At 45.7% G+C, this 15,589-nt stretch overlaps 1 protein-coding gene across 1 annotated transcript; it reads left to right on the top strand.

The window, feature by feature from the left end:
• Positions 1-480: 480 nt before the first annotated feature.
• ANHX (anomalous homeobox) lies at positions 481-9,120 on the top strand. The gene is made up of 7 exons (XM_077835153.1): positions 481-744; positions 1,492-1,616; positions 1,848-1,971; positions 6,203-6,389; positions 7,278-7,410; positions 7,782-8,074; positions 8,966-9,120. Exons 1-7 carry the CDS (start codon positions 496-498, stop codon positions 9,118-9,120), a joined length of 1,266 nt encoding a protein of 421 aa, XP_077691279.1. The 5' UTR covers positions 481-495.
• Positions 9,121-15,589: the final 6,469 nt, after the last annotated feature.

The raw sequence follows: 15,589 nt of genomic DNA on the forward strand, positions 1-15,589 counted from the left end.
CATTCTGCTGGATAATTAGATTTTGCCCAACTGGTCGGTGGTTACAATTATGTAGCAGACTAAATTTTTTGTGGGAGGAGCATTTTTATAAATAATTACTTTAAACATATATTCAATGTATTTTCTCTCTTTACCTTTTACTGATGCTCATTTGCCCTGTATTTTGTTCTCTAAGTTTGATGATTACAAAGTGTTCCACCGTCTTGTCATTTGGGGCAAGTCACTGTAGCTCTGTGTGTCTCAGTTTTCCCACTTGCAAGCCTGGAATACTTCTTGTCTTAACAGGAGGATTGAGAGGCTTAACTACTCTTTGTAATTTGAAAAACTCAGGTAGAAAGTGCTATAGAAGTGCAGTGAAGTATTTTAACGTATAGTATAAGGGAGAATTAGAAGCTAGCAATGTGCCTTGATAGGGAGGGGAGTGTTCGTCTAGCAGCTCAAACATCAGATTCTGTTTCTTTGTTGCATAGAAGAGGTGTCCAGAGGAATGTAAGCATGAAGCGGTTCATGGCGCTGCTTAAAAAGAATAAAAACAAGGACCCTCCCCAGGCCAAGCTGCTCGATCTAGCAGGACAGCTCTGCTGCAATCTTCAGAGCATGTCTCCCAGCCTGGAGAAGCTGGTTGAGGCAATGATGGGGTGCAAGCTTCAGGAATATTTCCTCACCAACATCAATGTAGTCCGAGCCTATGTGCTTGTCCATATCCACAGGGGACAGCATGACACAGCCTGCAGACTCCTGGAGGTAGGAATGTGTTCTTGGTCACTTCAGTGAAACTACAGGGAGGGCAGGAAGTCGTGTTAGACAAGCAATGATAACATACATGTCAGGAGTCAGAACATCAGTGCTTACAGCAACAACAAGTAGGAGACTAGCCTGTTGGGGTCCCTGAGGAGTTTGGGGGAGGGGTATACAGTGCTGATCTCTGAGGGAAATCATGGACAAAACATCTGTTAGTAAAAGAAAGCAATTTTTGGCATGTAAAAGACTCCAGGGACCACACAAGTGCAATTCCCATTAGAATTGGGATCCTTCTTGTGCTTAAAGCTCACCATGTCCTTAAGTGTCTCGCTGGATCAGGTCCTGAGTGCTCAGCCCCTTGTAGGATGGACCCATAGGTGGGATGGTGTGAGAGGATGGACTCATGGGTGGGATGGTGCGAGGAAGCTTGGGCTGCCAGTGATCGTGCTATGTGTGTTCTGTGAAGAGAAGAGACTTCAGCTTCCAGAGCTGTCAGCTTAGGTCCATACACCAGGTCTAAATTCACTAGGTGCATAATGAGCTCTTTTCTTGCACAAGGAGCCCTGTGCAGGTTTGAGAAGTAACAGTGGGCCATAAGAGACTCATACTGCTGGGGAAGGCTACCAACTCAGCTGACCCAGTGTGAATCCCTTTCAGTAAGTTTCAGGATGCTGAGGGTTTTTTCCCCCTCTGTGAAAGACATTGGTTGACTGTCTGGAGAGGATGTGCTCAGCCCTGCCATTGTCTTAGTGTTGCAGGGTGAAAGAAAAGAAGGAGCTGGTGCAACTTTGGAATGAGATCCACTATCACAAAGTCATGGAGAAACACCACACAGATTCCCTGACACCGGTGCAGAAATTCCGGTGCAGGAAGAGGTACCTTGGCAGTGGGATGATCTGGTGCTCTTCTTTACTGTGATTTGGGGGTGTGGAGGATGGAAACTCAAGGGCTGTATTCACATCCTAAGAAAGATGTTTATTGGGGAACAGGTTTCACCGTTAACCTGAAACTTTGGCCTATTCCTATTGCAATCAATGGCAAAACTTCCATTGAGTTTAATGGTGCAGCTTCGGGACCTTGGTGATTATACTTTCTTTTTCGCCTAGGAATCCTCCACCAGTTTCCCTCTGTCCTGAAGGAATAAAGGATCGAAACTATCCTGAAAAAGTGCGCCAAAAGCTGCACAGATTTGCTGCAAATGTGACAGTGAATCCAAACAAGGATCAGCGGGTATGGATGCTATATGCCACAGTAAGAAAAGGAGTACTTGTGGCACCTTAGAGACTAACAAATCTATTTGAGCATAAGCTTTCGTGAGCTACAGCTCACTTCATCGGATGCATGCAGTGGAAAATACAGTGGGGAGATTTTATATACACAGAGAACATGAAACAATGGGTGTTACCATACACACTGTAAGATTGAAGTGTTCTCCAACTGGTTTTTGAATGTTATAATTCTTGATGTCTGATTTGTGTCCATTTATTCTTTTACGTAGAGACTGTCCAGTTTGGCCAATGTACATGGCAGAGGGGCATTGCTGGCACATGATGGCATATATCACATTGGTAGATGTGCAGGTGAACGAGCCTCTGATAGTGTGGCTGATGTGATTAGGCCCTATGATAGTGTCCCCTGAATAGATAAGTGGACACATTTGGCAACAGTCTTAGTTGCAAGGATAGGTTCCTGGGTTAGTGGTTCTGTTGTGTGGTTGCTGGTGAGTATTTGCTTCAGGTTGGGGGGCTGTCTGTAAGCAAGGACTGGCCTGTTTCCCAAGATCTATGAGAGTGATGGGTCATCCTTCAGGATAGGTTGTAGATCCTTGATGATGCGTTGGAGAGGTTTCAGTTGGGGGCTGAAGGTGACAGCTAGTGGCGTTCTGTTATTTTCTTTGTTGGGCCTGTCCTGTAGTAGGTAACTTCTGAGTACTCTTCTGGCTCTGTCAATCTGTTTCTTCACTTCAGCAGGTGGGTATTGTAGTTGTAAGAATGCTTGATAGAGATCTTGTAGGCATTTGTCTCTGTCTGAGGGGTTGGAGCAAATGTGGTTGTCTTGTGTGGTTGGAGCAAATATGGACAAGCACAATCGTAGAGCTTGGCTGTAGACAATGGATCGTGTGGTGTGGTCTGGGTGAAAGCTGAAGGCGTGTAGGTAGGAATAGCGGTCAGTAGGTTTCCGGTATAGGGTGGTGTTTATGTGACCATCTCTTATTAGCACCGTAGTGTCCAGGAAGTGGATCTCTTGTGTGGACTGGTCCAGGCTGAGGTTGATGGTGGGATGGAAATTGTTGAAATCATGGTGGAATTCCTCAAGGGCTTCTTTTCCATGGGTCCAGATGATGAAGATGTCATCAATATAGCACAAGTAGAGCAGAGGCATTAGGGGACGAGAGCTGAGGAAGCATTGTTCTAAGTCAGCCATAAAAATGTTGGCATACTGTGGGGCCATGTGGGTACCCATAGCAGTGCCACTGACTTGAAGGTATACATTGTCCCCAAATGTGAAATAGTTATGGATGAGGACAAAGTCACAAAGTTCAGCCACGAGGTTTGCCGTGACATTATTGGGGATACTGTTCCTGATGGTTTGTAGTCCATCTTTGTGTGGAATGTTGGTGTCGAGGGCTTCTACATCCATAGTGGCCAGGATGGTGTTTTCAGGAAGATCACCGATGGATTGTAGTTTCCTCAGGAAGTCAGTGGTGTCTCGAAGATAGCTGGGAGTGCTGGGAGTCTAGGGCCTGAGGAGGGAGTCTACATAGCCAGACAATCCTGCTGTCAGGGTGCCAATGCCTGAGATGATGGGGCGTCCAGCATTTCCATGTTTATGGATCTTGGGTAGCAGATAGAATAACCCTGGTTGGGTTCTAGGGGTGTGTCTGTGTGGATTTGTTCTTGTGCATTTTCAGGGAGTTTCTTGAGCAGATGGTGTAGTTTCTTTCGGTAACCCTCAGTGGGATCAGAGGGTAATGGCTTGTAGAATGTGGTGTCGGCGAACACTTCAATCTCCCTGGTCACTCGATTACAGACCTAAAAGTTGCAATTCTTCAACAAAAAAACTTCAGAAACAGACTCCAACAAGAGACTGCTGAATTGGAATTAATTTGCAAACTGGACACCATTACATTAGGCTTGAACAAAGACTGGGAGTGGAGGTGTCATTACACAAAGTAAAACTATTTCCCCCTGTTTATTTCCCCCCCTGCCCCCACTGTTCCTCACACGTTCTTGTCAACTGCTGGAAATGGCCCACTTTGATTATCGCTACAAAAGGTTTTTTTCTCTCTCCTGCTGGTAATAGCTCACCTTACCTGATCACTCTCGTTAGTGTGTGTATTGTAACACCCACTGTTTCACATTCTCTGTGTATATAAAATCTCCCCACTGTATTTTCCACTGCATGCATCCGATGAAGTGAGCTGTAGCTCACGAAAGCTCATGCTCAAATAAATTGGTTAGTCTCTAAGGTGCCACAAGTACTCCTTTTCTTTTTGCGGATACAGACTAACACAGCTGCTACTCTGAAACCTGTCAATATGCCACAATGTTACTCAGGCTGTGTTGCTGAAGGTTGCCTTGCACGGGAACAGCAGCAACTACCGTGATCGAAGCGACATAAATTTTTCCAATCTAATCCCTTGTTTCAGTCAGTTTTTGGACTGAAGTTTCTCATGTTTGATCATTGCCCAAAGGGGTGTGCATTTTAATATTTTTTTAAGCTAAAGCAAAAGAAATCCAGTTGTTATGTGGAGCAAAGAAGTGGAAGAAAATGTATTCCCTGTTATAATAGTGTTTTAACAGCTCTAGTGTTGAAATGGCTGGGTGAAATTTGGCAGGGAAATAGCTCTTACTGAGAAGCACTGTAGGCGTTCTGGTGCTAACTGGTTGTGATTTGACTGAATTATAACCCATTTAAAAGTGCACTGAGTTTTCTTGCTAGACTTGTAAAGTTTGCAACCAGGATAGTCAGCCCTTGTGCGTCTGTGCATGTAGCTTAGCTGGACAGAGACAAATGCAGTGAAAGTGGCCTTTGAATGAGCCAGGACTTGGCAGGAATCCTTGTCTGATTCACTGTTTTATAAGGTAAAAACTGCAGTGCTCCTAAAATTTTCACTCAAGGGGCTCCCTCCTTCAAGCCCCCAAGGTTATGGGGAACAGGTTATTCTGGGCATGTTTAGCTTAGTTCTGCATTGTGAAATTTTTTTTTTTTTAAATATTTTTCATTAAAACAGCAGCAACTTACAAAAATCTGTTTTAAGAGAATGCTAAGGTTGCTCAGTTAAGCACTTAAAAGTCAGGAAGTGACAGTGGAAAGTAGCACACTAGATCATTACTTTGTCCTGTTGTGTGCGGGCATTATGATACATGATCATGTAATTTATCAAGTAGTTTAATATAACAGATAATTTTTCTACAGCCTTAGATATGTGCATGTGTACTACTTCGAGTCTCTTAAAGTTATTTTATGCAATGCACACAACAAGCCATTCTTATGCAGTATTCTACTGATTAAATATAACAACATAGAATAATAGTGAAATTTGCTAGCATGCATAAGGTACCCAAGTCTGTGACCAAATTAGCTTTGTAGTTAACTTCCTTGTTCCCTGAATTACACCCCAGGAAGGTTGCACTTCTGATTGAAAAGAAAATATATAATACATGTATGTTGACTAAATTATTAAACTACTTACTTGAGAGAGAGGAAAATCTATTATATAAATAGCCAAAATCAATAAAGACATAGTTTCATTATCACAATGATAATATAGTACATTTAAAAGTATGAAAATATATTACAAGATGCTACACATGTATCTAAGATAGAAAAAAAATGTTATACTGTATTTAAGAAATCTGTGATCATTTAATGAAAGATTATAGTAATGATTATATATAAGGGAGAAGAGTAAAGGTTACATGTGTAACCTTAACTGTGGCATTTCTTGACTTTTGATTGCTTAAATCAAATGTTCTCTTAATGTAGTTTTTTAATGTAATACACAGGAGATTTTAAAGACCTGTCATAGATTATTTCTTAAGGCCAGAATGGACCATTATGAGAGTTTAGTCTGCATAAGGCAAGCCAGAGAATTTCACCCAGTGATTCCTGCGTTGAGCCCAATAATTTGTCTTCCAATGGTAAATTACGTTCAGTTTTAAAAATGTGCTTATTTCCATTAGTTGGTTATTTATATAAGTTAAATTACAAATAAGGCAAAAACCCATTGGGATTCTTGGGGTTCCCTTTCTCAAATAGGATGTCAAGGGAGAATTAACTTTCTCTGTTCTCTTCCTCTTTATGAGCTGATCAGTCAGTGAGAGCTATGCATGTTCTCCAGGTACCTGCATGAGGGTCTGGAAGCTCATACTGTCTGATGGCTTTTGGAAACTGGAGGGACGAGCATGGTTATTTGGATGTGCTTTATTCTTTTTCCCCTGATTACCTGGATCTGCAGGAGGGTTTGGCTCAGGATATGAACCTGCAGCCAAATCAGGTCTATAACTGGTTTGCCAATTACCGTCGTCGTCAAAAAACCCGGCTCAGTCGGCTGGAAAAGCTCATCAATTCAACCAATGAGGAGCCGTCAACTCACCAAGCAAAACATCAGCCTGATGGTGGATCCTGCATTCCACAAGCTGCAGGTTGGTCTCCTCCCAGTGGGCTTGGGATATGGAAGCCTGTTTTAGGATCACCTCATGATAAACAGAGGGGTCACTATTAGCTACCCCTGCTTCCTTGGGATCAGTAACTCAGCATTACTGAATCAAGCAGACATGGCAGGATTATGCTCTGGTATACAGGCCTCCTCTTTGCGCTGTCAGCCATTAGTGTGGAAATAGGGAGTTTGTATCAAAGTCATCTCCTCCTTGCAGCGCTCTATTCCTGTAAGGCATCATTGTTGACACAATGGGTGTCAAAAGAGTTATAGCAGAGTTGACCCCTACTGCTGCATCCAACTGTTACCATGGTAGACACCACTCTGGAGAGGGTATAGCAGGTGTCATGGCAGTTGACAGTGCTCACGCACTGGTGAAATTGGCATCTGGTTCCTTCCAGCCCCACACCTCCATGGACGTAGCATGTCACTTTCCTAATGTCTTGCCCTTCACCAGCCTGGCAAGTGAAAATCTGGAGGTTGCACCTACGTCTCTCACACTACCCAAATGCCTTGTCAAGGTTGGACAGGGTGCAAAGCGCCAATCTAGATCATGAATACTAAGAGTTGCTAGCAACACAATAATAGTTTAGAAGAATCCTGCTCCCCAAGCTAATAAGTGGGGTAGCCTGGTGCAGACATGTGACCCTGGAGCCGCAATTCACTCCAGTAAAACTTAGTACAAAACCTGAGCATTTCCATTGCACCCTTCCAGGGTCATAACCAGAATTCAATCATCAATAATGACAGGGAGAGCCCTGTTGTATTTGCCCACTAGCACCAACCTTTGTTAGTTTCCTTTCGGCATCACAACTGTACTGACCCTAGGGCTCCCAGGAGTATTGGGTCACCTACCCTGTTCTGTGTCTTGCAGATGCATTTCATGCAGGCGTTGGCTCGGAGCAGAAAGAGATTACCCTTGTGCCCTGTGGTCCGGGGTGGGAGCAGTCAGCTGCGGGTCTGGACTGGTCTGCTGATGGGACCTTTTCAAAGTTGCTAGAATCCAGGTGATGTATGAGGGAATCTCATCATTCTAGGAGAAGTGCAGTGACTGTGACTTTAATCTCCCTCGCAGGACTGACATTCCCATCAAGCTGGCAGTGCCCAGTGAGACCAGTTTGGAGTCTTGACTCCTTTCATAGATGGGAGTGATCAGTGCCCCAAAATCAGCTTTAGCCATTCTGAGCAGCTGGCACAGACTCGCCATCCCCCTGGATTGGTGCTCCGGGGTTCAGTTGGCAGTGACTCCTTTCTAGGAGACAGGGGGCTTAGGGGTGGAGCTGCTATAGGTACTGAGCAGCGGTCTCTCCCATTAAGAGATGATCATGCTCTTTGTAGAGCAGTAAAGTCAAGCCTCTCATTCACTGCATCACTATAGCTTTCTGCAGAGCAGTGAGTTACAGGAAATGAGGTCAACTAAAACTTCAGTGACCCCTCTCAACACTGAAGAGCCTACCGCTTTCTGCACTAAGGCTGAGCACGGAATAAGCCTTAGCTCTTCCACCATGGAGACCAGACAGACGTCAAGTTTTACTGCCACTAGCCCCTGGCTGGAGAACTTTGTCCTGTGCTCCTGTCGCTCGCTTCCCTTCCAAACAGAATATCTGGACGCAACGCAGCCAACTCCCAGTGCAGAAGGAGTCTCTGGCGAGAGCAGCCCTGGTAGAGCAGGTAAGTGGAACTGCCCTCTGTTCAGAGCCATTGTTGGTTTGAAAACAACTTGATTTGTTGTCTTAGACCTTCCTGCTTCCACAGGCAGCCTCCTCTGTCTAGTGACAAGCAGGGGAGCTGGACTTAACCTGAGCTCTTGGGTCCTGCTCCCAACAGGTCAGGGAGCAAGTCTGAAAATTGAGATCACTGGGCTTGACCAGCGTTTATTTTTACCCCTGTACCTCTTTGCTCAGGCTGCAGGCCCTCCAGCCACTTCTGTGAGGCCACACTTACTCCTTAGCTGCTCCCCTGGCCAGCTCCCTTCAGCTGTTTGCTGTTCACCTTAATCGGCTACTAGCTTTTAAATATTTAAACCCTCTTGGTTCTCAACAGCCGAGTGCTGCTTGCCCTGGCACTGGCTAGGCAGTCCCTCTCAGCAGGCACTCACCTCCTGGCTGTGTGTCACTCCAGGGCACCCAAGCCCTCCTGCTAGCAGAGCGTATCAGTCCTTCAGAAACATACCCTTTTTCAGTTTCTTGTCCTTACTTGCTCTTCCTTGTCTTTTGCACCTCTCCCTTTCTTTCCCCTGCCTTCTCACTCGCTCCATCCTGTCCCACCCCATGTAGTTCACTGATCCTGCAGCTTTCCCTGTCTTCTCCCCCTTCTCTGGAATGGTCTAATTTGGACACATTAATTCATGTCTCTAGAGCTGAGAAGGGAAGTTGGATGGAAGTGGTGGGGAGAGGAGCAGCCAGTCTTGCAGCAGCTAGGTGCCAGTTAATTACTGTGGCTGGCCATAATTATGGGTGTGGGATTGTGGTGCGTCTGTCATGCAGCCTCTGATGAGGAAGGCTGGGTTTGTGGGCTGAGTCTTGTTATCCGCAGCTCGCTTAACATTGGCATTTACTCCAGCAGGTGTCAGAGCTTCTGGGAGCAGGGTCCCTCGAGGTGGCTGTACTGAGGCCAGTTCAGAAAGCATCAGTCACCAGGCAGATTTAGAGATTGAAAGTTTCATGCTTAGAGAAGGACATCTAGGGCCCCTGGAAGCCATTCTTCCCCACAGGTAACAGGCGTGGAGGACACAAGTGAGAATGGAGTTCTGTGCTCCGTTCTTTCCCTGGTCTCCAGGCTCCCTGCCTTTGAGCAGGGCTTAGGGAACAGTGTGATGATACTTCCTGCACCGGGGGCCTGATTCTCCCACTGCCCTGGCCTTGTGTTGACGTCTTCATCTGTGCACAGGGGTGTGAAATGCTACATAATTGCACTCACTGTGCGCAGCGTAAATGCCTCCACATAGTACAGGGCAAAGGAGAATCAGGCCCCCAGTCTTGTACGAGAAGGGACAAATCCATCCCACCCCCATCTGAACTGGGTTCAGTGTCTGCACTGCTTGCCCAGCTTGTTTCTAACAGTGGATGCCACCTGTCCTGAGTGTGATGGGCCCATCCTCAATCCTGACAGCTGGGTTTATGGAGCCTGTGAATCATCCTGAAATAGCTTTTGGAGATGCACAGCATCAAAACAAGTTTCTTCCATCCAGCAGGATATCAAAGGTGGCAGTCCCTGAACTCCAGCTGCACTGTCTGTCTGTCTCTGCACCAAGGTTTCTGTCTGTACGAGAAGTTTCATGGTTGCAGGTTTTCCCCTACAGGTTTTGCAGCTCATGGGATGCAAAAATGCCCTGGTACCATTGTAATGTTACATAGCAGTAGATGTCACAGAGCAAATATCATGAAGTTGCTTTTGTTTACTAACCTGCAGGAGAAAATACAATCAGCAACCTCCTATCCCAGACCTTCTCCTCCATTCTTTCTACCATTTGTGTAATAATGACATTATCAAACACTATGTAATTAATTCTCACAGAAGTCCTAGTAGGTAGATGAGCATTATTATCCCCATTTTATAGATGAGGATACTGAGGCATGGAGAGGTTATGTGACTTGCCAAGGGCACAAAGGGAGTCAGTGTGAGGGTTGGGAATAGAACTCAAAACTTCTCATTCCCAGTCCCTTGCTGAAATGTCTTGACACTTTTCCTGTCTTCCTCTGCAGTTTTTGCCAGGACTAGCATTTCAAATATCCCATGCTGGGTGGTTTGGGATTGCCCAGGCCTGGGGATTGTAATAGACACAATGGGGCAGGGCTGCAGGCTGAGTTCTGGGATTCATACAGTCTTAAATAGCAACTAAAGGTCAAGAAGGATCATAGAGGAGCCGCTGTTGACGTTATGACTGGATTTAAAACCGTATGTTCTGTTTCTAGAATGAATCATATTTATTTTTAAAATATATTCTGCAATTGGGGAAAATATATGGTAAATGTCTCCTTGTTGCGGTATGTGACTTGGGTACATAACCAATGTCAAGAAGCTGCATGCCATCCCTCCTTATCATACTCCGGCAGTGGTAACCCTTGCTGATTGCAAGGACACCTAGACATGAGGACAGAGTTAGTTTCCTCTTCTCCTATCCCTGCTACTACTGCTGCACATTGACTTATTACCTGCCTCAGTTTCTCCCAGGAGGGTTCTGAAATTGGCACAAGATGTAGAATTTTCAGAAGTGACTTAGGCATTTAGGGATCTGAGTCTCTATAAAGGCAATGGGACTTAGGGGCTCCTTAGTCACTTAGGTGCTTTTGAAAATGTTACCCATGGAGACTGGAAGCCACAGAGGATTGTCCTTCATTGTTATGGGCTAGACCTCTAATCAGTGGACATCTGGCTCAGTGGTGAAAGGGGAATATCTTTGTGCTTGGTGGGCCACTGTAATCCCAGCTAATCTTTGCCTCAGAGGAAAAGTTCCAGTTCCTTCCACTCAATAATAACAACAGTAATTAATAATAATATCACACTTAGCTCCTTCCATCTGAGGATCTCAGATATTAATTAAAGGAGCCTCTCAAACACCCTGTAAGGCATGTCAATGGCATTGTCCCCACTTTACAGATGAGAAAAATGAGGCCTAGAGAGGGACATGACTTACCCAAGGTCACATGCTGTCAGTGCCTGGAATGGACTTCCAGCCACATGCTCTCACTACCAGATCACCCTCTATCCCTTATTGGTTGGTGACAATTGCAGGAGCAGATCTACAGGTCAACTGAGAGCACCTCAGTCTGCTTCTGTGTCATTGTAAAGGTGCTCACCCTGACTGGACTCAGCCTGAAAGCTCATTAGAACAACTCCAGGAGATTTTCTGCATCTCTTCATAGTCTGTCTTAAGCCCCTGGACTGTATCCAAATCCGGCTTTGTGATTTGCAGGGCCCACGGCTACAAGGAAGGAGTGTGGGGGAGGAATTGGACTATCTGGTCATGCTGCTGGGTGGGAATAGTTGTGTCCAGCAAGTAAACTGTGGCTCCGTGTGGGGCCCCAAGCCACTGCTTGTTCGGACCAACCTTGCTGTGTCCTCCTTGCTCCTCTGGTTGGAGGGGGTGAAATTTGACGCAGCTCATGATTCATGCAGAGCAAAAGTCCCTAGTGATGGGCATTTGAAACAGATGGGTGCTGCCTGCATTGTTGGGAACCTAACTCAGGCTGGTGGGAATGGTTCTAGCAATGGGTCCTCTGCTCTGCATCTGCTGTAAGCCAAGTGACAGTGAGGAGTGTTGCTGGGAGCAGCATGGACAGTACTGCTAACACAGCGGGCAGGATCTGGAGGTACCTCTGAGACTTGGAGGTGATTATTGAGAGAAAGGGAGAGATGCATTCATCCCATCTGTCAAGTCATCTCCCCCCACTCCCCTTTCCCTGGCCTAGCACCTGTGGCTCTGAGCATAGCCAGCATTTCTGTGGCCCCAAGATGGGACCCTTGGGGGAAAGCCCAGATGTGATGTCTGGATGAGGGGCAAGCTGCAGGCTGAGATCTGAGACTCTCAGCTAGAGGCCTTGACAGATTGTAGAGGCAGCATTAAGGATGTTTTGGTTAGTTCCAAAAGCTGTGTGTTTTGACTCTAAAATAATTGTTTTTGTCCTGTTCTCCAGGATAGACACAATCCTTGGTAGATGTCTCCTTGCTGTAGAGTGTGTTCTGGGTACACAGATTCCTGATTTTGCTTATGTGCCAGCCCTTTTTAGCCCTGCTGGCAGTGACAGTGTTCTCACTGCAGGATCTGTTTAATTAAACCATTCTAATAAGGGTAGGGAGGTGGCGTGGGTTTACGTAAGTGCTCACCAGTCTGTGCACAGAAGCTTCTCCTGCAAATGTCCCTCCAGACCTGCTGCTGGGAGGCTAAAGTAAATGATGGGTCGTGCATGATTGCAAAGGGAACACCCAGGAGGTCTCAGATTCTCATGTGAGCTAACTTGTTCCGATGGTTTTCCAGTTCCCCCCAGGCTGTGCTTGGCAAATCCCAGTGTCCACCTGTTTCCACATCCCATCTGGAGGAAATCCAGGCCTTGGGACACAGCCAGGTAAGAGAATGCACTCAACCTATAAAGGAAGAGACATCGGGAGCGTAATCCCCTCCAGATGGAGATGGGAGATGTGAAGTAGAAAGTAGGGCAATTCTTTAAGGATCATCATGATGGGACAGGTAACAACAGCATATCCCATTGCTGACGTTCTTAGGATGTGGTGGAAACATGCACACAAGTGTTCTATTTCCAGGCTCTTCCACCAGAGGTAGGTCCCCTCCGCTGACCAACATTTTCAAATGTGGCTGTCTAAAATTAGTCACCAGAATTGGTATAAACACATAACTCAGTGCTTTGATTTTGATAGGTGCTGAGCACTCATAATTCCCATTCATTTTCAGAAGAGCTCAGCACATTCAGTGCGTGTTGGGTCCTGGGCCCTTTTGAAAGGGGGTGCTGAACTCTGTATAGAAAATCCAGCCTTCCTTGCAAGGGAGCCACCTAGCTATTCCAGCCACAGCCTTTTACAAGGTGACATTTTCTTTAGCAGATTGAGCATTGGATGTCTAAGGTTTAATTTCTACTGGCTTTCTCCCTCAGTACAGGTGGGATTTATCTCTTGTAAATGAAATGTTTTTATCTCCTCCCTCAGCCATGGCATCATGTCCCGTCCTATAAAAGAAAGTGAAGATATTGGTAAATTTCTGAGTGTTTCTTTTTGAGAGCTGTGAGGCAGGTTTGACTAGTGTTCTCCTTTCTCCTTTCCTATTATCTTTATTCCTGTGTCCCTTAAAGGTCTTGGATCCTATGTAAGGCAGGCTAGCCTGGCTCTGACATTCATGCACAGTGACTTGGATATTTGGGCCATTGCAATCTCAGGATATTTACAGTGTGATAAGATTTCTTCCTAGGAAGAATATAAACTCCTTCAGTGCTGTCCATTGCTTACTGGCTTTTGCATGCTCAGAGGCAAATCCTTGAAATGGGAATAGCTGGTAAGCAATTTGGGTCTCTGACTGAGAAGCCTGGTATCGGGAATCCCAGCCGTCTATTGCTCACTCCCATTATTTAGTCACAGAGTCCAGTAGGCATTTAGGAAGGATTAGCTCCTGGTGGCATATTAAAGATGTTGATTCATGTCCTAGCAATTCTTCTCCTTTTAATGCTCAGAGACACCCCTCGACCCCAAGGTCTCCGAACCCAATCTAGGCAAGTTGTCAGAGGCCAATTCCCTGGGCAGTGTCCACCAAATACTAGAGAGGGATTTTCTTTCACGTAAATTGCTTATCCAACCCTGATTAAATTAAACATATGTCACTGTAGCTGCTGATCCTGCAGAACATATCGTTTAATGCACTGTTTATGCACACTGTAGGAGGTCTGCACAGAACTGTGTATAGCTAACCACCCTAGACTGTGCGTGCTTAAATGGTGTGCACCTTCTAACAGCAGCTGTGTGGTTTGAATTAGGGATGTAAAATATTAAATGGTTAAACGGTTAACCGATAAGTATTAGTCTCACCGTTAATATATTGCAGTTAACGTTTGGTTGGGGCTGGCAGGGGTGAGGGTGTCACATGATGGGATGGAACTGCAGAAGCGGAACGTTCCCAGCCTCTGAGTTCTAATGTTACTATGACAATTCAGTTGTCACCAGCCAGGAAGGGAAGGGAGGGGACGCATGAGGCTCCGCCCAAGCTGTTGGTGTGACCAGATGTGGAGCGTGTGACTCTGCCACCCCCTCCCCCGAGGGGAGAATCCCTGTGATGGAGGACAGGGAGGAACCTCCTTCCTGAGGCAACGACCGGCCGGGCAGAAGGGGCACCTCCTACAGGGGGAGTGTGAAGTGCAGGTCTGCCTCATGGTGCCACAACCTGCCCCTGCCCCCCTAACCGCTCAGTTCAGACAGCTACAGCCCGTGCCCCCTCAGGAACCCCTATGTGTTCAGCATGGGTTTGTCTGGGCACCCAGACCCACCGGTCCCATGGCCTCCCACGGCTGCCGTACAGGCTGGGGCTCTGGGGATCACTGCCTCCATTTGCAGACCCCTTCCCACTGGCTTGTTTGCCGTGTGTCTGCAGCGGCTTTCACGGGACCCGTCAGGTGAAAAATAATATATTTAAAGCACAAATCTTCACTTGGGTGCCAGTACTAGGTTAGTACGGCCTCTGAAAAGTGACAAAGATAATAGATAGGTGGGGTAGATTGTGAACTTGTTAATGATTAAAGGGTTAACCGATATAACCGATATTTTAATAGTTTAAATAGGTACTTTTAAAAATGATATTTACATCCCTGGTTTGAATCTGTTCTCCCAGTGTCATTAGCATTTTAGATATGACATTCTTTACAAAATGTTTCTTACTGTCCCTGAAAAGGGATTTTTCCCCCCGTAACAACCATCTTATAGAAGCAGAAAGTAATGCTGCAACAGGAAATAGTAAACAAAACAAATGAGTTAGTTTCCTTAGTAGGTGACCTGCTTTTTAACACTGCTCTTTAAGGCAGCAGCATCCCCGAGGATGGAAGCAAGAAATCCAGTGTGCTGAGAGTTGTGGTGACACATTTCTGAATTGGACGATAAACAGTACAACCGAAGAAATTTCCATCTGACATCCATCTTGAACTACCTGTCACGTTTATTTCTTGGCCTCAGATTTACTGGTGTAGAGACCACTTAGCATCAGTTTCTGTTTTTCTTATACTGATATAATCTGGTGGAACAAATGTTTTGAAAAGATAGTTTAAAATGTCTGTTAACCCTATTGTGGGAGGCAGCTGCAGCTCTGAAGACAGTAACAGAGACACCCTTTGAGCCTCTAAGAGCAGCAGGATGAAGATCTTTATCTTTTTACAGCCATAACATGAACCAGATGAGTAGGAAAGCTTTGGACATTGATGATGAATGAGCCTTTTCTAAGATTTCCAGGGCTCGCAGTCTCTCTGTTGCTAGAGCTTTCACATTTCTCCCATCTGGAAGGGAGACATTGTGGGTAAACAGTTTTTCCCTTTCTCTCTCTCACTCTGTGTGATGACTTGCCCTGTTGGTATTCAGTAAAAGGAACAAGAATTCCTCTTGCTTTCAGCCCCCTCTGTACATATACCCCATCGTTACCCCGGTACTCCCACACACATCTGTGCTCTTGTATCTCTGCTCAGGAAGGAAAACAGGAGCTCC

This window comes from Eretmochelys imbricata, chromosome 15, assembly GCF_965152235.1.
Source record: "Eretmochelys imbricata isolate rEreImb1 chromosome 15, rEreImb1.hap1, whole genome shotgun sequence".
In the NCBI taxonomy this organism is placed as follows: Eukaryota; Metazoa; Chordata; order Testudines; family Cheloniidae; genus Eretmochelys; species Eretmochelys imbricata.